At 54.5% G+C, this 22,779-nt stretch overlaps 1 protein-coding gene across 4 annotated transcripts in view; it reads left to right on the forward strand.

The window, feature by feature from the left end:
- TEX264 (testis expressed 264, ER-phagy receptor) overlaps positions 1 to 21,612 on the forward strand; it is a 48,811-nt gene extending 27,199 nt beyond the window's left edge. For all 4 annotated transcript variants that reach the window (XM_086845276.1, XM_086845275.1, XM_086845277.1 and 1 more), the window contains exons 5-6: positions 13,774 to 13,945; positions 20,766 to 21,612. In XM_086845276.1, the coding sequence (XP_086701402.1) occupies positions 13,774 to 13,945; positions 20,766 to 21,079 (486 nt within the window). In that variant the 3' untranslated portion in view covers positions 21,080 to 21,612. The remainder of the gene's footprint in view (positions 1 to 13,773; positions 13,946 to 20,765) is intronic.
- The last annotated feature ends 1,167 nt before the right edge of the window (positions 21,613 to 22,779 follow it).

Here is a 22,779-nt window from a genome sequence, read left to right on the forward strand (position 1 = left end):
GAGAAAGGTTGAGATGTGCTTAATTATTGGCTTGCAGGCTTTTGGAGAGTGCCTGTGAACCCTCAGTTCCAGGACTGCTTTTGTGTCTTTTCTTTTCCAGCATGTGGCAGTTTATTCCAGCCTGTGGCTCAACCCTACCAGGGAAAACCACAGTCTGTAATAGAAATGTTGGCAGTTTCTAATTCCACCACTCATGCCTGGGGCTGGAAGGGATTACTCCAGATTAGAACTGCCCTGAGGCAGCTGATAGAGGTCTGAAGCATGGCAGGGGTTCAGGCGTCCTGTGCTGTTTCCTCTGCTCCATCCCAAGGGAGCAACAAGTCATGGCAGTTCTCTTCACCTTTGTGGCCGTTGTGCTAGGTGGGTCACCTGGCACCTCTCAGATTGTATGGGAACAAGGAAAGGTATTTGTTCCCCTGCTGTCAAACCACAGTGGGCAGAGGGGCCAATCTCCCTGGGGAGCACAAGCCAGTGCTTGTCTTCTGTCACCCCTCAGCTGATTTCTGTCAGGATCTAGTGCAGTGCCTGATGTTGGTAAGAGATGGAAGGTGCCCATTACCCTCAAGAGTGGATCAGCACCTGATGGTCCCTCTAGTCCAACAGCCCACCCAACATTTACCTTCTGTGGGCTCCTCAATGCTGTGGTAAGTGTGAGGAGGCAGAGGCTCTTGCCTGGCTTGAGCAGATGCATTTCTGCTGGGTTTGTTGGAGATAAACTCTCCCTTAGGTAGGATGCCTCTGCCCTGCCAGGTCTGCTAGGCTGGGTCCATAGTCTGAAAAAGAATGTGCTTCCAGTATGGAGGAAAGGAACAAACCTTCCTAAGAGGGGAGATGATGATGGGGAGTCATCTCTCCTGGGTACCAGAGAGAAACTAGTACTGATTTGGAGCAGAGGCTCAATACAGCTTTTGGGACAGAATCAGCCTCCTCTGGCACTGGGATGCCAAAAGAGAGATACTGGGGCCATGAAATGGTGAGGCTTGGGGTGTGCTTGCCTTCCAGGCCACTGACATCTGAATTTTGCACATGTCTGTTTTGCATGACTGCCTCCTCCTAAAGCTCAGCGAGGCTCTGCTGATCTGAGGCTGAGCTCCAAATTAAATGATACCAAACAGCGCAGCTTTACATTTCAAAGGCTCAGAGCAGAAGGATGCCTGGGACTTTCTGTCACTATGGAGTAATTGGAATGATATTTTTTTTATTTTGGCGGCTTATACAATGACCACCGGGTGCTCGCTCCATGGACAGATGGTTTTACCTGCATCCTCTGCTAATGTGAGGAATTATAACAACCCTGCAGGGATGAAGAGGGGTACGAGTACAGTGGGCAGAGCAAGTTAGTAACTGCTCTGTGTCCCTGGCTCTGGCTGCTTATCACAGTGGTAACTTGTGGATGGGCACATTTGCATCACAGAACCCCTGGAAAGTTCTGCTTCTATTCCCCCATTCCACACACCATCAACCAGAAAAATCTGGTACATTTAAAGTTGCTACTGTGTCTCTTTTCCTTATCTTCACAGGGATAGACTCTAAGGCAAGGGTGCTTCTTGATGGTTAAAGATGGAGTTCTAAGGCAGCTGGGAGAGCGATTGATCTGGGAGCCCCAAGCCCAGCATGGCACTGGAGGCTGTTGCCTTTCAAACGAAACCTGAAGGGGTGGCCTGGCCCTGGGGGATGAAGAGAATGTGCCATGGCTGATCACAGAGTGGCCCTGTGTGCAGCTGCCTGTTGGCTTCATGCATATGCTGACAGGCTCTGTTCCCACTCTGTAAGGTTGTAAGGCACTCTGGGAAGGCTGAAGGGAGGGAAACAATGGCCTCATTCCCATTGTGGACACCTGCATTTTTTCCCTGCTACTGGATGGCCGATTACTCTAATTTACTCAGGGGTTTATTTCTGCCTGGAGCTGATGGCAGGTCCTTGACATGCAGGAAGGTAGATATCTATCATCTGCTGGGGCCAGCTGCTCTGCTCTTCCCGCTGTGCAGATTCACAGCTTGGGGTAAGGTCCTCCCAGTGATTCAGTAACCAGACCGTGAGTTGGCAAAAGCTTATCAAGAGGTCAGTGTGGAGAAAGACTTGCTCAGGTACTTCTCTGCCGAGCAGTACAGGAATGAGCAAAGCAGAAGTGGCTGCTGTGGCTGCAGGAGCTGCCAGATGTTGTGGGCTTGCAGTGGAGGAGCACAGCCATCCACTCCTCTCTGTTCCTGCATCTTCCTCCTCCTCTCTCACATGCATCTCTAGGTGCCAAGTTCACTTGTCCCGCACAGGTCTTGCCACCCCAAGAAGCCACTGCCTTCACCTCCCAGCAGTTCCCCTGCAAAGCTGTGTCTCCTTTGGGCACTACTTTGGGACCCATAGCATTGGCTCAGCTCTGGCTTTCTGCTGTGCCCTGGGGCACAGGACCAACATCCAAATCCCTCCCCTCTTGCTATCCAAGATCCAGCAGCCTTCCTGGGACAGACTTGCAGCAGGCAGAGTATTCTTCCTGTCCATGGCAAGCTGTGGCTGCTTGCGGAAGGGCATGTGGGGACAGAGGTGTAGATATGCTTCCCCAAAGTCCTCCCCATCCTCCAGGTACCCAGGATTTGAGGGGGTACATCAGCACTGGGAAGAGAAGGAATGTCCTCCAGGTATCAGGGCACTAATGAGGATCTGGGGCAGCTGATGTGCTGTTGTCAGTGGTGTTACAAAGAGCTGTGTATGGTTTGGGGTACCTGTGAGGGCAGAGAAGCGGTACAGATAGAGAGCTGGCTCCCCAGGAGGGAAAGATCTGGGAAGCTGAGTGGCGTGATGCATCTCCAGAGCATTACCAGTTCATGGAGCACATCTGGGAATGTATGGGATCCTTGTGGAAGGGCAGTCAGACCAGTCTGTCCTTGCCTAACTGCTTTGATTTCTGCTCCTGATTGATCTGCACAGTCAAACTCATGATCCTGTGCTGGCAGAGGAGCACTTGCCAGACTGCAAAGGTCGCTGAAAGCAGCTGCTCCCCTCCCCTGCTGCCTCTGTTGCCAGCAGAAGAGCCCAGCTTTGGAGGCACTCGGCTCGTGTCCCTGCTGGCACCGCCAGTCGCTGGCTCTGCACACCGCAGTGGCTGCTCTGCTCTCCAGACCGAGGTAATGAGCGCCCTGGGACCTGTCCCTGGTGGGCCGGGGAGGAGGAGGAGGAGGAGGTGAGAGCTGCAGAGGAAAGGCAGCCTCACCTCGCCTTGCCGTGCCTGCTGTCAGCAGGGCCGATGGAGAAGTCGGTCAACACGTGCGGCCGCTGAAATGGCGTGTCCCGGCTCGAGGACACCTGGAGCTGTCCCTGATGAACCTGCCTGGTGCCACTGGTTCTCCTCCCTTTCCCCCTGCTCGCCTGGCCTGTGTTCCAGCTGCTCCCGCACTGCAGGCAGCCTGCCCGGCTGTGCTGTGTTTGAGTGCGCCGGGGATTTCCTCGGGCGAGTCGTTACCGCCAGCGGCTGCAGTGGCTGCAGGCTCTGGGGGCTTCATTAGCCGAGCTCACTGGGGGGAATTGTCATCACGCAGGAGCCCGCCAGAGCTGCTGTCTCTTTGCCCTGTGCCAGGTTTCTGTGGAAGAGAGACACAAACTCTTGGATGTGGAGGTTTGAAGGTGGCTTTGCTGGAAGCCTGTGGGGAAATGCCTCTTGTTCATTTATAAGTGCTCAGGAGGGAACTTGTCCCAGGCCCTGGCTTGCTTTTAAAACATGGGGATATCTGTCCCTGGGGCAAGGGAAGGAGGAGCAGGAGGATCAGTGAACCAAAGATGACCAGTGGCCCATGGGTGTCTGCCCTAGAGAGAGCCTGGTTGGGATTCCTGACACCCAAGTGAAGCCTGTGAGTGCAGGGTTTCCCTGAGTGGGAGCTCAGACAATCTTTCTCCACTGTTGGCTGCACTTGGCTGATAGCTTTGAAGATCCTCCTGTCCTGGAAACTTGCTTTCTGACATCAAATTTGCCAACGTGTTGTACTTGAGATGTGCTTATGAATGTCGTGATCAGCTTGCCTATTCCTCCTCAGCAAACCAGGCTGAAACCCACTTGATCTCTTCCTCTGGATCTTGCTTGCCTTCCAAATGAGGCCAATAAGCCTGACAGTAAATCGCCGTGGGTGGGGAGGGAGGACTATTTTGTCTGGGAATCAGGCGGTTGCATCGTGGCTTTGCCCTGGGCTGCTGGTGGCTTTATCTGTCCAAGTTCAGCGAGGTTAAGTTCTTCAGCTTCCCTTTTTGGCTTTCTCAGCTGTGAAGGGATGGTGTGAGGCTGAGCTTAGCTCATCGTGAAATATATTCCATGAAGCCTGGGAACTGGGGGCGTTGCAGAAAGACAAGGTTGTTCAAGGAGGTAGGAAGGGATGGGGAGGGTGTTTATTCCACTCCTCCATTTTCCTCCTGGGGCCATTGATGTGACACCTGAGTTTGTCCTGGTGATTGACAGGCTGTGGAAGAACAACTAGAGATGCCTGCAATCCAAAGAGCAAGAGGAAGGGGCAGCTCAGACCTTGTCTCTGGAGACTGAGAGCTCCCATGTGCTGTGGGCACCAGGCACTGCTGCCCCTGCTCCATCCCTGTTGCTTTGGCTTTGCTGCAAGAAGATTTCGTGACAGGACTCATTGCAGGTGAGGATGTGTGTGAGAAGGCTGTGAACCACAAGCCTCCAGCTTGTCTGGACATTTTTGTTGCAGAAGGGCAGTTACTCAAGTGAGTAGTGGCCCAGGAGAGAAAGCCATCAAGATGGGTTGGGAATGTCCTTATGGATGAGGAGCTGTTCAAGTTATCCATGGAGGAAGATCTGTCACCACAAGAGTCTCATGGCAGGGTGGAGCAGGTCACTTTAGGTTAGGTCTTACTCTCCCTATGAGAAACATGACAAAGCCACAAGTTTCAAAGAGGCTCTTTTTACCTGTGTGGTGTCCATGCAGGGTAGGAGGCTGCAGTGCAGTGAGCTGCCTGGCTGAGGCAGAACAACAGGAGATGATCTTGGATGATGATCCCTTTCCTGAAAGGCCCTGCCTTGACAGGAGACAGAGAAATTGCCACAGCTGCTGCTCCTGGCAGCCTTGCCAAGGCAACAGAGCAGGCAAAGCGATTTAGCATTGCTCCAGTCATCCGTGATGGCAGAGATCGTTGCATCAACCCCTTCAGCATTGTGATTAATGCTGAAGAAGCATCCTCTGAAGCTGGGAGGAGTGTGTTGGTCCCTGGAGATCTGCTCTCTGAAGCAGAGGCAGCCCTTTCCAGCTGCGGTCTTCCTCTCCCACAGTCTCGTCCGCCTCCTTTCATGTGCAGCTGTTGACCTGTGTGCTCCCACAGTGATGGAGTTCCTAGGAACTGGGACAGGAACTCAGGACTGGTTCCTCAGAAGAGGAGAGATGGTGTGGATTTACACAGATTCCTTGTCTTATGATGAAAATCTGGTGTTTGAGCTTTCAGAATGGTTTAAAACCACAGTCCCCTTCAGAGAGCTCGTGTGTGGCTGTGATGGGGAAGAAGGAGAAAATGGGATGTAGTGGGGTCGGGTAGGAGGAAGAGTGTGAAAACATATTATGGAGCTCTGGGAAGCTGGTGAATACTGTCTCCCCAGCTGGCATTTTATCCATGGTGGGTACAGGAGCAAGGCAGAACTTGGGAAAGTGGAAAGCACTGAGTCTTTAGGAAAATGAATCCTTTTTAATGCAAAAGTTTCCTTTACTTTTGCAACTCTTTGCTCCAGGACTAATTACTACCAAATAACCGTAACACCAGGGGGGACCCAAGGCCCGTGAATTACGTTTGTTTGCACCATCTGCTCTTTTTTCTGCGGGTGACATTCCTGTAGTTGGGGGCAGTATGATACCCTGGAAGCACTCGGGCTAATGTACCTGAACGTGTCTGGGCTGGCAGTTTTGTCCAAGGCTTGTCCTACTCCCACACTGGGGGCTCTGGCTGCCTGTGGCTACTTTCTGAGAGGTTTTATCTTGCTGGGACTTGCTACCTGGCTCGTCTCTGAAGATGATGGATGCTCCTTCGTGTGCTGCAGGATTTCTCTTGCAGCTTGGATGGGTGCTGGAAGAGGAGAAGGTCCAGGGTGTGTCACGGCCTCTAGCGAGGCAGGGCTGGAGCTTACTCCCTTTTGCCGGAGAACAGGATGGAATCTCCATCCCAGGGAAAGTGTTCATGACTCTGACAGAAGCTGTCAGCCATGACCTGGGAGCCTGTGTCCGGTCCCTGCCAGCCCTCTCAGGGCTCTGGGATCTCCTGAACCCACCAACTCCCCCGGACTCTTCTCTTTACCTCTCAGTTTGTCCATGCCTGGCAGCTGCCACTCTTCAGCTCCTGCCCTGGAGGAGCCCTGGGAGCAGCTGGGTGATTCGGCCCAGGGAAGCGCAGGAGGGCAAGGTGTAAATTGCATGGCAGGCTGCCTTCACTGAGGTGAAAATGAAAAACTCTCCCAAGCTATCAAGCCTGGTGTTTTACAGCTCCCACGGTCCAAACACACTCCCACTCCCTCTCACTGCTGTGGAGAGAATCTCGGGGGCTGGTGTTCTCCTGCCTGTCCTGGAGCCATGGCACTGCCACGTCAGCAGGGCCATGTGTCCTGTTTGCAGGCAGGACGGGGGCCTGCCGTGGGAAAGGTAGGTGTGCTGAGGGCAGGCAAGGATGCTGATGGCGTGGGAGGTGCTAATTGCCAGGCTCTGTATTCTGCTACCTGGAGGATTCGTTATCCTTTGGCGAGACTTCCACTGCCATAGTGCTGGTGGTGCCACTCGTTTTTCCTGCTGGCTGACGGAAACGGCCTTTTATTGATTGCAATAATATCACCTTCTGTTTCTGAAACACCTCACAGCCCAGAGGATTTGAAAGTAAAGTGCACGTGCGTGGGAACAGTCTCACCACCTCTGAAATGTGAGTTTCTCCAGGCTGGGAAGCAGCAGCTGTTCCCCAGCCCTTGGCAGCCTGGTGCTGGCGGCTGTGCCGGAGCTGGCTCCGGGTGCCGTCGCCCTGGGAGGCAGGGCCTGCCTGGCTCCATGTGCACCCTGCTGGAGCTGCAAGCTGAAATGTTGGGATTTCCTTGATGCTCGAGGTATTACTGGTGTAAAGCATGTCTGCCTGCCTCTCCCTCTAGCAATTTGTCTTCTCTTCTGCCCAGCTGTCTCCCATTGCTGGGCTGTGGCTCAGCAGAGAGGACCAGAATCAGGGTTGGGTTTGGAAGGGGCATTTCAAGGTCATCCCATCCAGCCCCCATGCTGTGGGCAGGGACATCTTTCACTAGAGCAGGTTGCTTAAAGCCCCATCCAGCCTGGGCTTGAACACCTGGCTGTGTCCTGGGATGGGACATCCACAGCTTCACTGGGCAACCTGTTCCAGTGCTTAACAACCTTCAGCTCAAGGCATTTTATGTCCAGTCTAACCTGCTAGCTAAAACCACTGTCCCTTGCCCTGTCACCACAGGCCCTGATGAAAAATCTCCATTTCTTACAAGCACACTTTAGGGCTCCTCAAAGGCTTCTCATCTCCACGCTCAACTACCACAGCTCTCTCAGCCTGTCTCCTTAGCAGAGTTGTTCCAGCCCTTGGACAGTTTCTGTGGCCTCCTCTGGACCTGCCCTGGCATGTCCATGACTGTGTCATGCTGGGAACCCCAGAGATGGAGGTGATATTGGAGGTGGGGTCTTACAGAGCAGAACTGAGGAGACACATCCCCCTCAGGCTGCTGTCCACACCACTTGTAGTGCAGCCCAGGAGATGCTTGGCCCTGGGAGGAAGAGTGCCTCTATTTTTTTGCTTTCATCAGCTCAGATGGGTGACTTAAAGTGGTGTCTAAACTCAAGCTGCTATCTGAGCAAAGAGGAATGGACACGGGGTCATAGCCAGTCTGGGCCTGGGACAGAGGGATGGCCCAGCAAGGAGTCTGTCTCCTGGCTGAACTGGGAGAACACCAAAGGGCGCTGGGTGCTGTGCAAATGAATTGCAAAACCTCTCAGGAGTACCTAGCACCCGTGTTCTAAGATAAGCAGGGATGACACACCGAGCATGGAGCGTGTGAGGAAGCGAGGAGGATGTGGCACACAGCACACTCCCCCCAGTCCTAGCTGGTGGCTCAGTTTCAGCTTTTAATTTTAGCAACTGATTTAGGGCCGTTCAGCTCCACGCAGTTTTGTTGTCCCTTTAAAATCGCTGGGACTGAAGTGTCCAACCCCATCATTGAGGGATGGAGAGGATGGATGCCTCCAGCTGGAAGGAGGGTGTGGGGGAGTTGTGTTGTCTGGGCAGGCGGGAGTTGCTGGCATGTGAGGACAGGGCTGGTGGGTAGCCCAGGGGTCTCCCCACACTCTCCCAGTGCCAGCTGACTTGCTGGCACTACCTGGAGCAGCCCCAGTGCTGGCAGCACAGGCAGGGGGAGGCTCATGGCAGTGAGACTCTGGTGGTGCCCTAGCTGTCTGGGGAGATGCTGGTGAGTCCCCCCGACATGCAGAAATCCCCAACGATGGTCACAAGCCCCCTGTGTGTTTGCCCCCTCCACCTATTCCTCCTCCAGGTATGGCAGCATAATAAACAGAAGAGACTGACCCCAACTGCCTGTGGAAAAGCTCCTCATGTGGTTGGTGTTGCTCCAGTGTCACAGCAGGATGTGGATGGAAGCAGCTCCATGTGCCCTTCTGTTTCCCTGCAATGGCAGCAGCACATCCTGTCACAATGAGAGCAAGGGTGAGCAGCAGTTCCAGGCACACTGTGCCAAACCAATGTTGAGACAATCCCACAGCCCACAGCTTCTCCTTGAGTCTGGGCCCTCCTGGCCAGACTTGGGCCAGGTGTCCATTGGCCCCTCTGGGAAGTTGTTCTCTTGATTGTCACTGTGCAGAGAGCAGTTGATGCTTAGGCTGGACCCTGCACTGTCAGCTTTCCCAGTGGCTCTGGGAAGGCTCCAGTCTGTCCCAGCTTTTCAGCAGTGCCCAGTGGCAGATCACTAGAGGGTTCATCCCTGGCTGGTGACCAGGAGGGCAACCTGGGGCTGCCTGGTTCCCCTAGGGGAGAAGAGTGTTTGCATCTGCTGGGTGACCAGTTGCTTGCTCCCCGTGGTTTTTCCAGTCCTGGCTGGGTTTAACAGGTGCATTTTTCACGTGTTGCAGGCAGAAAGTGCTCTGGCAGGGATGGGTGACAGGCACAAGCGATGGCTGTGTTCCCATGGCACACAGGTGGCTGGAGCATGAAGTGGACATCTCTTGTGTGTGCAGTGGAGCCAGGAGCTGCTGGGCAGCATGAGCATCTCAGCCTCCAGCTCTGCTCCAGCAGGAAGCTTGGTGGTGGCATGAAAAACCTCTCCTCAACTGCTCCTACAGCATCAGTCCTGAAACAGGGACTCAGTGGGCTGGTGTGAATTTACCATCACATGGTAAGACATTCCAGGAGGCCACAGTAAGGAGTCAAGGGTGGCAGGGAGCTTGTGGGGTGAGGACAGAGCTGCCTCCCCACTGCCTTCCTGGCAAGACTAGAAGTGTTCTGGGTTCAGCTGGAGACTGATTGCCAACATGCCTGTGCATGGCAAGGATCCAGAGAGCATCCACAAGGCTCATTTGTGGTCTCCTAACAAGATGAATTCTTGCAGCAGTGGGAGATGAAGCAGATCCAGTTGGTGACATTTGAATTCCTGAGCAGATGAACCTGACAGAGTGACAAAGACAGTCCCCGCAGTGCCCCAGCTCATCTGCTTGCCAGCAGGTGCTGAGGGCCATGGTGTGACATGAGCACCCTGCCACCTCCTTCCACCCTTGCACAGTTCCACTGGGATTTTAATGACTGCAGGTCACGTCTCGGACACCTTGTCATGTCCTCTGTAGCCCTGGGACTGCTCTTGTGCTCACCTAGGAAAGTGAGGGCATCTTCCTCCTGGGAGGCTGTGCCCAAGCCATTTCATGGGCAGACATTGTGACCTTGTGGACCAGTAAGGGGCAAAAGATTTGTGCTGACAAATAGCTGGCACCTCCTGTTGCTGGGGAAAGTCTCCCAAAATGCTGGTCATTGCATAATCCTGTTGTACTTTCTGATGCATGAGTCTAGGGGATGCTCCATTCCTAGCAGGCTGAGGGTGACCTTGGGGAAATCCTACAGTCAGTACGTGGTGGTAGGTGATATGGAACCCGAGGTTAAAGATGGGGTGAGGTGCTGTTCCATCTGGGAAAGAGGAGTGCGGGAGTCTTCCCTTACATAACGCCTTGCTCCCAAGAAGGTGGTGAGAAGCACCCCACCACATTCCTCAGATGGGCTGAGAAGGAGCTGGCTTCACGGGAAGCAGCGGGTCTGACGTGGCAGGAGTATGCTGGAACTGCTGTTCTGTCAGAACTGAACTTGCAGATTCTAGATGCATTTATGTGTGTAGATGGGCTATATGGATTATGTGCAATGAATCCCCTGTTTCAGGTCCCCAGAGGAGAGTCCTGGATAGAAGTCAGTCCTGCACACTGCCCTGCTGCCTCCACCTTTGCTTGCCATAGGAAGGGAGAGCTCCTGGTAGAGGCTGAAGAGGGAGGTGGCAATGCACGACCTTGCAAAGGGACAAGTCCCCTTCTCTGCCCCACTTACTGGTCCTGTTGTCACAGCCAGCAGCCTGACGCTGACAGTGTCCCACTGCTCACCTCTCGCTGAGCTCCTCCGCCCGTGTGAGAATGCATTGGATTTGACTGGAGGGCTCTGCCTTGCAAGCTCCACCTTGCCCTTGCTACTCCATCTGTTGGCTTGGTGGCACAGCCAGCCAGGGGCTCCCTTCTCAGTGGCAGTGCAACACTGCCTGTTGAGCCTTTCTGTTGTTTTGCCATGTTGTTGAGCCTTTGCTAATTCATTCTCTTCCACACCTTTGCCTTGGGGCTCTGCTGTCCAATCTCTCCAGGTTGTTTCTTTTCATTGCAGTGTTTCTCTCCACGGGGATAATCCCAAACTCACTGTGTCACCAGCCTCTTGTGCACTTTGCTGCACTGTTCTTGCCTGGCCTCTGCCTGCTTCCTAATCTCCTTTGGTATGATCAAAAGGCTGATCTCTCAGCCCCTGCAGATGATCGCCTTATCCATTTCCATTGTCATGGCTCCCTGCCTCCTTGCCTCTGCCCATTTCTTAAGTCTTTCCCTTTGTCCCAGGCTGCACAGGACAGCATTCCCTGCTGCAACTCCCTGCTCCTTCTTGGGGACATTGTCCTCTCCTGATCCCACCTGCCAGTGCTGAGCACTGCAGCAGCCCTGTCAGATGCTGGGTGTCTCTGGGAAGAAGCATAGAAGCAGAGGCCAGTTCACTAGCCTGGCTTCCAGCTTAATTTGTACAGACATAAATTAGCACCCCCAGGCTCTGGTTTCCCTCCATTTTGTTTTGGGAAAAATCCCTGGAGGAATTGGGAAGAAATCAAGTATTGTAGGTGTCCCTAATGAGGCAGGTATGGGTATTGACAGTGAGTGTCCAGCCGTTTCTGCGTGATCCTGCTGACCTGGTCCCCAGACATGGGCTTTGGCTGCTGGATACCTGGGCTTTTCTGGCTTCAGGGACACAGAGCTGCTCCTGTCAGGGTGGAACATCCTTGTCTCTCTTATGGGATAACCTTGAGTGTAAAGCAGCATTTGGCTCAAGAGCTAGTCCTGCTCTTCATTCAGGTGTGCATTTTTATTCCTTAAAAAGCCAAGATTTCCACATTCTGTATGGGCAGAGGGGTGCCACTTCTATGCCTGTGTAATTGGATGCTGTAGCAGCCTAGAGTAGATTGTAGGGAGAGGGTAGGTCCCAGATCCACTCTTTTGGAACCTTAGGAGGGGCTTTGGAAAGTCAGCTTGGGATGGCTTGAAGGCCAGACTGGATCCCTGAGGATTTAGACTGGTTGGAGACCTCACATGAAGTTAATGAAGGTCTCTTTGTACTAAGATCCTTTGAGTTGTCTTTGTCTGCATGAAGTGTTGGAGGGCCAGCTGGATTTATCCATAGAGCCCTGCAAATCCTGGAGATACCCATCTCTGGTGTGTGTTGCAGTAACCTAAAATAACGAGCTGAGCTGGAGGTTGGTGGATGGGCTTGTGGTTGGTAGAGCAAGGGGCAGAGCAGCGGGGAGGGCTCCTGTCTGCTTTGTTGCTGAAAAAGCAGGAGTGATATGAGCCGCCTCTGCTTTGCTGCTAAAAACAGCCCAGCTTGTTTTTATTTAATTTAGCTTTGATCTGCAGGCCTCAGTGTTTCACCTGCCCATGAGTGGGAACTCCAAACTCCAAGTGCCCTGGAAGCCCGCCTGCGTCCCTGTGTGTCCCTGCAGCACTGGGATAGGAAATGTAGTTCCTCCTCAGCTGGAGGAGGGACTGCTGAAATTCAGGCTGGAAGGCATTGGGATGGGACAGGTGAAGCTTCTGCTGGGGTCATGTTCCTGCCACTGTGGTGTTTCTGGGTAAACTGGGCCTCTGCATTGCCAGATCCTGCAGACTTTCCCAGGAAAATGAACCCAAAAACCGCTGATGTGCAATTTCTGCCTATATTTCTTGTGCAGCATCCTGGCAGCATGGAGCTAGCTCTCCAGGTGGTCCAGCTGCCCAGCAACGGGGAGAGGGTCAGTGTTGGCTCATGTCTGTTGTGGATCTTGCCTGGTGCCAGCATTACTCTGGGAAATAAATGATTCTTAAATCACATTGGTCCATCCCCAGGGCTGAAGGAAGTCAGGCTTTTGTAAGGTCATGATTGATGTGTCCATAGAGCTCATTCTTGGTGTGGGGCCAGCTCTGGCTACAGAGAGCCCCAGAGGGACAAGGACCCTGCTGGAGGATGTGCAAACAAGCCACACCAGCAGGCCACGACAGAGGAGAATAGTTGAGGCAGGGAGGAAAATCACTGGGTCAGGGAAGAAGAAGAGGACAATCAGGGTGAGAAGAAGAGAATAGCTGGGGCAGGGAGGAGGAGGATGATAATCAAGGTGGTTGCAGGGTTAAATAAAAGCTGTCAGTGGTTTGAAAAGGGGAAAGAAAGAAAAAGAAAACCTGCTGAAGACAGTCTCCTTTCTCACCCGGCTTGTAATCAGCCGCCCCCTCTGCCAACGAGCAGCTGGTGGGCGGGCGGGTGAGGAGGGGGTGGCAGGAGGGGTCCAGCTGCTCCTCGGCCCGGCCTCAGCACCCCAAGAGTCCCCACACCCCCAGCTCAGCATGGGCTGCACAGCCCAGGGGACATGCCCCTGGCATGGGCCCCTGACAGGCTGGGAGTCTGAGGTCTGCCAGGGGGAGGTGGGGTGAGGAAAAGGAGGAGGGGGACTTGTCTGAAATGCCAGAGATTCATCTCCCATTCCCCCTGCCCTTGTGGTTCTGAAAGGAGCTGCTTGAGCTGTCGGCTCTGGATTACATTAATTAGCAGAGAGGTGCTACGCCTGCTCATGGGGCTGTGCTGTTTGTGGGGCTGTGCTGCTCGTGGGGCTGTGCTGCTGGGAGGAACCAGACATCTGGCAGGTCTGTGTGAAGCAGCTGCTTGGCTCCCCAAAACTCCTCACTCCAGTCCAAAATAACCACATCAAAAACAAGGCTGAGCTGGGGGTCTTCAGCATCTCCTCCTGGAGCCCAGCTGGCTGCTTACCTCCAGGGACAAACCTGCCTGCTCTGGTGCATGGAGCTGGTGTGGTAGGGAAAGCAGCACCGTGGCTTTGGGATGGCACCCTCTGCTCCTCACTAGGCCTCCATGCCTGTGGGCAAAGAGGACCCGTCTGACCTGGCCAGGCTGGCAGGTCAATGTGGTGGGGGGCTGCTGGGCTGGGGGGTGAGGGCACATCCCTGCCCATGGCTACTTTGTGTCTTCCAGGAGAGGAAGCTGTGTGCCCACCCCCGGATCGAGATCTACAAGCAGGACCGCATCTACTTCGTGTGTCCCCTTGCCCGCCAAGGGGACTTCTATGTGCCTGAAATGAAAGAACTGGAGAGGAAGAGCAGGGCTGCTGCAGCTGTGGCAGAGGATGCCCAGACAGACATCACAGGTATCTGTGGCTTGTGCACGGGCTCCGTCTTTGATCGGCATCAGCCTTCACAGAGGGGGTCCTGGTATCCCCAGTCCTGCTGCCTGAGCAGACAGAAGGACTGACCTGTGCCCACCTACTACCCAACCACCAAGTCTTAGCACACCTCTTCACCTCACCCTGGGCTGATCCTCAAGGGTCTGAGATGACATACCCTGAGATACCATGCCATGCCTTGGAGAGCACCCAGGAACCCTTGCAGTTTTGGGTTAAGCCACTGGCCCACTGTTGTCAGTGCAGAGCTGGATCTCACAGCTTTTAGTTGCAGCTGGGCTTGTTTTTCTCTTTGTCATATACATCTTCCTTGATCTCATCTTCATCTGTTACATATTGGGATTGCAAAGAGCTTAAATATCAGGTTGCCGTAGCTGGTGGTGGAGTTGCCTGAGAGCATCTGCTCAGCAAGATTTGTTGGAGCCTGGATGTATTCATACAGGAAGGGACCACAATGGCTGTAGGCGCAGAACAGCAGTGCTATAGTAACCCAAAATGCTAGTTGCCTTCAGCAGCCCACATGCTCCCGTGCCTGCGAGATGTAGGAGCCGGCTATCCAAGCATTCCCAGGCACTGGACAGCACATCAGAGCTGGCTGCTGGCAGGGGCAGGCGCCTCCCCCACCCCACGGTCGCCCACTCTTGTGTAACGGGCATGAAAAAACCATGAGGGCTGTGCTCGCCTCCCGGGCAGTTGGGTCATTTGCTTTAACGCATCTTCAGGTTTGGGTCGCTTTAATTCTTAATCACATAAAAGCAAGCCTGGGAATTGCTTTCTGGGAGCTCTGTCCATTTAGTGTTGCAATGAGGAGTCTAATTGGAGCTGTTTCCCAGCATTTCCAGGTCCTGTGTTGGCACAGTGCTCACTCGGCTCTTCTCCTCCTTGTCTGCCTTGTGTTGGGGCAGCTGTCGGGGGCACCAGCCCAGCTTGGCCAGAGGTGCCCCAAAGCCCACTCACTCTGACATCTTCCTGTGGTCACCCCTTGGTTTTGGAGAGGGATGGCAGGATCCATGGGAGCAAAAGCAGCTTGAGGGTGGTGCCTTGATAGCTGCATGCACTCCCTCTGTCCTGCTCAGGGAGTGTATGATCCCACAGCATAGCCAGGGATTCTTGGAGCAACCACTGCCCTGTGCCCTGGCTGTCTTGGTGCTTTCCCTGGGATGCCACTGCCAGCATGCCCACAGAGGGGGAGTCCCTCTGTTGGAGGAAGGGCTAGGAAGGTCTTCCCAGTTTTAGAAGGCAAATGACGTTGGACTTTCTCATTCTGGGCTCAGCTCCCCAGCAGCAGTTCTGGGCTAACTCCTCCATCACCCCTGTCCTTCCAGGCATGTAGATGAGCTTTTGTCAGTGCAATCTGATGCAGTGCCATCTGCTGAGTCTGCACAAAACCAACTTAAAATAATAATAACTGTGAGGTTGGCCCTGCCTGTGAGACTAAAGAGTTAGGCTTGGATGTTGCACTGTGGTTGTCACTGCTGGGCACAGTGGCAGAACCACATCTGATGGGGTGTCACATCCTTGCTCTGGCTGAGGATGTGGCAAACCTATGGGTTGCTTGTGCAGCTCCTGCCTGAAGGCTTTGGTGGTCCCATGAAGATTACACCTTATGGAATGAGACTAGTCCTCCCTTCCTGATGATTTTATGTGCTGGGGTCTGTGCAACCACCTCTGAGTTGGAGAAAGAAAAACCTCTTTTCCCATCCTTTTTGTCCTTCTTCCCTCTAGAAGCAAGCTCCGGTTAGTCACAGCCCCTTCAGTGGGGTGATGGACATAAGATCTTGATGACCCAGCAGATCCCAGGATGTCTGTGACAGTTTTTAGGCTCTCCTCTGCCAGCTGGAGGGTGGGCACAGCAGTGTCCCCATCTGCCTGTCAGCATGATCTCCAGTCAACCTCAGTTTGTATTTGGGTTATTTCTTGATCCTTCTCAGCTTTGTGTGGATGTTTCAGGTGGTCCTGCCCTGCTGGAGGCTCAGACAGTGCTCCTGGGTCAGTGGGGGCAGGTGGTGGTCCCTGATGGTGGCTGCCAGCTTCTCTGGCTTTGCCTGAGATGCACAAATCCAGGTGTAGGGCTTTGATACCCACTTGTCTCAATGGGTAAGTGGAGACTGGGAAGGTGCTGAGCCCCATTTCCCCTCCCAAAGGCAACTGAGAATGCTCTATGCACAGAAGTTTTGGGTTGTCTGTCCTGATGTGGCAGCAGAAGAAGCCCCATTTTTCCCCTCCCAAAATACTGAGATAAGAGCATTGAGTGCAATTTCAGAGTGGACATTATGTTGAGTGTGAACATAACACTCTATGTGAACACACCACTGGTCAGTCACAGTTCATGAAACTCCCCACCAGCAGATGGATTATGCTTTCTTTGAATTGAAGATTTGAGAAGTTCCAAGTGGAAGGTGTTGCCATTTCTCCTCACCTGTCACTGTGGCTGGTGCCAGACAGTACCAAGCGACTTGAAAGTGTAAGAAAGGCTTGCATTTGTTTTCTCAAGCCTGCTGACCTTGGAGCACATCTCTCCATTTAGGCTGTTGTCTGCTGTCCTTGCTCCTGAGCTCACCCTGGGAGGTGCTGGGTGCCTGTGGCTGTGAGCGAAGCCAGTGACCACAGAGGCTGTGGGGCATGGTCCAGGGTCTGTGCTTTCTGCTGCTGCTCTGCACAGAGCAGGGTGGTGGCAGCTCTGCTGAGGATGGACACACTCAACACACAAGGAAGGGGCCGGGGGCTGTGACTGTCTCTGCACCAATTCCGTCCCTTCTTCGCCATCGTCAGGGTCATCAGAAAGACAGGAAGCATTTTAGGAAGGCGGCTGATGGGTCTCCAGGGGGCCAGTGTCAATCACAATTATTTGTTTTGTACTTAATTGTTTTCTGGGGTTTTGGCATCAGCGTGGCGCTCAGCGGGTCCTCGCTCCCGGCTCCCTCCCAGCAGCGCGCTCTGCAGTGTGACCCCGCTGCTGCGCATGGAAGGTGAAAGCAAACAAAAGCAGCCTCTCCACACGGGCTGTGCAGGAGCACAGATGATTCCCGAGCATGTGGCTCTGCCCAGAATCTCAGGTGCCCATTTTCCTGGAGCAGAATCTGTCCCACAACATTCAGGTACAATTGATGGCATCACATGCTGAGCTCCAGTGCCACAGAGGAGCAACTTTCCTGGCGTTTTCTGCCTCGTCCTTGCTTGCTTCCATCCTCCGAAGAGCCCTGCCTGTTCCTGCCTGCCTCTACATCCTGGGAAGGGCCCCAGCCCCTCTCCTGGTGGCTTGTGTGTGAGCTTCAGCAATCACAGAGGAGCTGTGCCCCCTGGCAGCACACTGTATTTAGTGATGAATATTTGATGGAATGAGGGGAAGGAAAAGGCCCAGGAGCACCAGGAGTAGAGCACTGCTCAGGCATCAGTGTGACACAGGGGTGACACAGGAGGAGAACCTGCCCTCATTCTGGGTTTGGGAATACCAGTACCTGGTATGGCACAGGGCTGAGCTGTCTGGGGAGCCAGCTCCCCACCAGGCTCATTGGCAGTGTGGGGTGAGTGGTTCCTGTTGCACCCTCTCTGGCTGGTCTCTTGGAGTTGGCTGCTTGATATCCCTTCTTCCTAGGTGGCCCTGGCTTTTGGGGGACTCCTCAACACCCTATCATGGCTTCACCCAGGCTGTGCCTCTGTTTCCCAAATGAAAACTCCTGGGTTCTGTGTTCCTACTGAGTGAGAGTGCAGTGGTATGCCTGTGCCATCCTTGAGCAAGCAAGGTCAAGGGCGAGTTTCAACAGCATGGCTGCTACCTCACAATGTGCCAGAGGGAAAAGCCATGCTGGATCAGGGTGTTGGACTGGCTCCTGGTGTAAGGACCAGCCTTGGGAAGGTGGATGCAAGGAACAGGCAGTGGTTCATGGGCAGACAACAAAGTGTGTGGAGGATGGACAAGTGGGTGTAGCAGCTGCTGGAAGCCTATGCCTGTGAGATAAGAGCTGAATCCCTGCTTGCCCTCCCACAGGGCTTTGGTTGCCCTCTTGGAGCCCCTTGCACTGACTTCCTGGCCTCCCTGTTTGGACATCTGGATGTTCCTGCCACATCCCTCCATCAGAACTGACCCCACATGGTCCCAGAGCAGTAGCTCTCTTGCCCTGCCCACCCCAGACATTTATCCTTGCCAGGCTGAGTGGCCATGCCAGAGCCAGCCTTCTCCTGTGGAGAGGAGAGCAAGGCTACTGAATGGGCAAATTTGCCAGCTGAGGCTGCTCGAACATGATCAGAAGTGACAGAGCAGTGACAAAGTGCCTGGCTGAAGGGAAACAGGACTCAATTTATTGTTGCCCTTGGAGCAAGGGAAAGGAAGGTGGCTATGAGAGTGAGGACAGCAGTGCTTTCCTACGGTAGTGGCTTGGAGCAGTGTGTAGGTCAGCTTCATCCCTGTCTTCTTGTTCCTGAGCTGCTGCTCCTCTCCTCAGGAGCTTCTTTGCTTTGTGTCATGGGGTTACATGACAGCTTCTGAGCCAAAACATTTCCTGGGGTGCCAGGGGAAAGGTGCTGAGTAGGAAGGGCACTGCTTGGGGGGTTGGTGTCACTCCTGTCCCCTCGGGTCTTAGAGGGACACAAGATGACCGCAGATGACATGAGCTGTCATGAAGCCATGGTGGAACATGTCCATGTCACCTCAGGCCACCAGTGTGGCCAAATCAGATTATTTCTTCTTTTCAGGTTACCACCAAATACCTTGCAAACCCTAATTTGTCTTCAAGGCTCAGAGTCTGCCCACTCCCTTTCATCCCCTGCAGCTCTCGATTTTCCCTGAGGCTCCCTGCTGACCCACTGCCCTGCCAAGGTCCTGTCAGGTGGGACAGCATCTCCCGCCTTCCTGCCGCCCACTCGGTGGCTGCTGTCCCCTTCAGCGAGCGCCTCGCTGCAGCGTGCACAACATCCTTTTTAACTTAGAGTAAATGCAGTTTCCGTGTCGAGGTGCTCCCTGATGCTGCAGCAAAGGCGGTGCGTGTTAGTGGGCAGTGGTTCTTTCCTGCTTTCCATGGGAGGGGTCACCTGGGGAGGGGCCGACCTGTGCCAGCTGCCAAAAGGGTTGCCAAGGTGAGAGGGTGGAGGCTCAGGTTCTTTTCCTGGAGTAAGCCAATATGCCATCCAGGTGGGATGAAGCAGTGGGGTGCACTGTGTCTGTGGATCCTTTCTGGCTACCCCTCATCCTGCTACCACTGCTCGATCCTCCCGGAACAGCCGTCACTCAGCCGGCAGGACCGTGGGATGATGCTGCTCAGGAGGCAGAGGACTGCCATTTACAAGCAGTTCTGCTGGCAGCTGCCCAGGCCGGGAAGAAAAACAGCACAGAAAAAGGATTTAAGGATGTTTGGAAGGAAAGTTCCCTCCTTGGTGAATCTCCTTCAGATCAGTGGCTGTGACACAGCTGGAGGAGAGCAAGCAGCCCAGCCTTGGGCACCGTGGCTGCAGGAGCTGTAGGAGGCTGGAAATGCCTGTGGAAGCCCAAGACAGCACCTTGCCAGCAGCTGAGGATGGAGCTGCAGCAGCAGGAGACAATGTGGAGAAGAGGGCTCTCCTCTCCCACCTAGGATAGTGATGACTGCAGAGAGGCTCCCATTTGCCACTTCCCAGCCCTGTTGGTGGCAAGCCTCAGTCCTCCACTGAGGACTCCTCTTGGTTTCCCTCCTGGTGTGGGGCATAATCCTCAGCAGGGGTGTTCAGTCCAGCATGGATGGAGGTGCTGGGAAATGACAGAGCCTGGCACTCACTTCCCACTGGTACAAGGCAGACAGGGAGGAGGTAGAGCAGGGAGGGCCATGATGAAAGAGCCTGCCCAGTATTTGCTGAGGTATTGTAATTAACAGTGTGGAGCTGTGATGTCATAATTAACCACATGGATCTGTGATGTCATAATTAACAATGATTAATGTTTAACAGGAAGGGTTTGTCTCCTGGCTGGTTGCTCTGGCAACAGCACTGAGCTGCTGGTCTCAATCTGACACGTTCCTCTCCTTGTCGACTCCTTAATTGTATTGTCGATTGAGCTAATGAGGCAGGGATCTGGGGAGGGGGAGGTGGGCCAAGGGATCCACCTGGGGTTCTGGTCATGAGATGGGATGTGTCTGGCTGCCAGGTCATGTGGAGAAGCCCAGAATGAGCTGGAAGGCTCCCCCTATCCTCTGGGACCCTGAGACCTGTCTGCTGCTCCCCTGCCTGTCTTCACGCTGCTGCCAGAGCTGCTGGCTGTGGGGGAGCCGTGGAGGGAGTGGGAGCAGGCTGTCAGGTGCTGAAGGCACCAGGATGCCCTGGCATGAGGCTGGACTTACATACCTGCTTCTGACAGCAGAACATCTGATGACTTGCACTTGTGCCATCATCCCCTTGGGTGCTTAAACAGTGCTGCAGCTCTACACAGCCCTCTCAGCACAGTGTTCTTCCTGCTCTTTGTCTCATTCCTGGTGCCATCCAGAGACAGGCATGCATTCTCCCTAAGGAAGGGCTTGGCCAGTCCTTGGTGTGTGCATGGGGAGCAGCCGTGGGGCCAGGGTGTGGCCAGGAGCTCAGGGTATGGCTGGAAGCTGGTGCTTGTGTTGGCTTGGGGGTTCCCAATTTCAGGGAGCAGTTTGAGCTCAGCCCATTCCTGGCCTGGTCACATCTTAAAGGCATAGGAAGTGACAAGAGGTAGGAGCTGGTCTCCACCATGGCCTGATATCTCAGAGGCTTCTGGTGGCTTTGAAGGCTGTGGCACCCCATCCCCATTCCCTCCTTCCCACAACATTCACTCTTTCTCATTCTCTCTCCATCCCAGGGGGTGACACCATGAGTGAGACAAGTTCCATCAGCATGGAGGCCACAACTGACAGCAGGGACACCTCGGTGGCCACCTCCATCCTGCTGCCCTTCCCAGCCAGCCGTGGCCGGGAGGAGGCGGACAACCGCAGCGAGCACAGCTACAGCGAGTCGGGAGCCAGCGGCTCCTCCTTTGAGGAGCTGGACCTGGAGGTGGCAGGGGATGGGGAGGGAGCCCCGGGCCTGCTGCCTGATGCAGGCTATGCAGGCAACCAGGAAGTCGCAGACAAGTGGACCAAGGAGCCCATCGCTGCTGAGAGAGGAGAGGAGTAAAGAGAGACCTGGCTGCCTCACCTCCCACTGGGGTCTGAGTTACTGGGAACCAGTTGCCTTTCCCATCTCCTTCCTCTCCAGCCAAGAGATTTTGGTCGCTGATTCCCCCCAGGACCTGCTCTCCCTCTTTGCAGAAAGGGTGTTTGACCGTGTTTGGGGGTGCTGGGAGGTGGGGGGGATTTCTGTGGTGCTTGGTGGCGCAGGGTTAGGTGCCGGCTGGGGGGACAGCGAAATGCATTTGCAGTTTGTGTGTCCAGGCACATTGCAGGCTCCTTGCAGGTGTCTGGGGGATGGTGGTGGATATCAGAGATGTCCCCCCTCATCTCTGCTGGTGCCCCTCTCACTCACAGCTTCTCTCTGCTGCACCACCATGTTTTCTAGCACCAAAGAGCCGTGAGTTGGGTCAGTTGGGTTTGTTCCCCTCTTCTCTTCCCCTTGCTGAACAGTGGAAACATCCTGTGTACATGTGGTCCTCCTGGCACTGCCACGGGCGCTTCAGGGTCTGTAATAAATTGGATGCTTTTCGTCACTGATGGCTGGTGCGTTGCTGACTTGTCCTTTGGCCGATTGTGCCATCCTGCCCCATGGTGGGGAGTGGGCTGTGGATGAGAGCTGCCCCCACAGCCCTCCACTGAGCCAAGGAGCTGCCCAGGGGCTCTGCATCCCTGCTGCTCAGGCTTTCTCTCTGCCTGGGCAACCCAGCAGGGCACAGGGTCTGTCCCCAGCTTGTGCAAGCTGCAGGGGAAGTGGGGAAGGAAGGGTCCCAGCTGCTGTGCTGAGCTGGGCAGAGCTGGAGGGAGGTGGCATCTCCACTCTTCCTGGGAACCTGTGGAGAGTAAAACCAGTATAAAGCCAGGTACAAAGCTGCTGCTCGGCCTCCTGTGGCAGGGGACACTAGACTGCCTGCGCTGTGCCTTCCTGATTCTGTCTGTCCTGCTGCTGGGGAATGCAGGCAAGGAGGGCTGCCTATGCTGGTCCCAGTTTCCTGCCTTTCAGTATGGGACAAGGGAGCAGCCTGGACATCATGGCCATGGTGCCATGGGGCAATGCCAGGTGCCAGAGCACCTGCTGAGTGCCCTTGGTGCCTCCAGCAGCCCAGGGATTGTTTCCTGGTGGTAAAATGTGGCAGCCCAAAACTGGGACTTGGGGTGGGGGTGCCAGGGGCAGAGGAGGTCTGTCTGTCTCTCCGTGGTGGGAATGTGTCCTCCCTGGCTTGGAAAGGTCATGATTAGTCCTCAGCCAGTGATTGACATAAGATTGTTCATAAATATTTTGTGCTCTGAGTGATAAAATATTAAACTCCTCCAGCCCACATGGAAAAATATTGCTCTTCCCGGTGTTTATCTTTGTTGCTAGTTATTACAAACCTGCCAAGCCCCCTGAAATATTTATGCTTGGCTGAGGCTCCCAGGGGGTTGGAGCCAGGCAGTGGATATTAACGGTGCTTGTCCCCTAACCCCACTGAACCTGGGCACCAGGGGGGCTTTGCCATCATTCTCCTGCCGTCGGCAGCGCTGGAGCAGCAGCCAGGATGATGCCAGGGTCTGTGTGAGGCTGGAGCCAGGACCCATCTGCTGGGGGAAGCGGGACCATGGCAGTGCCAGCATCCCTTGGCACAACACACCTCCAGTCCTTCTCAGCTCTGGCCACGCTGGCCAGGTCCCCCAGCCCAGGCACCCTCCTCTCCCCAGTGTCCCACT

Source organism: Cyanistes caeruleus, chromosome 11 (genome assembly GCF_971803275.1).
Source record: "Cyanistes caeruleus chromosome 11, bCyaCae1.hap1.1, whole genome shotgun sequence".
Taxonomy (NCBI): Eukaryota; Metazoa; Chordata; class Aves; order Passeriformes; family Paridae; genus Cyanistes; species Cyanistes caeruleus.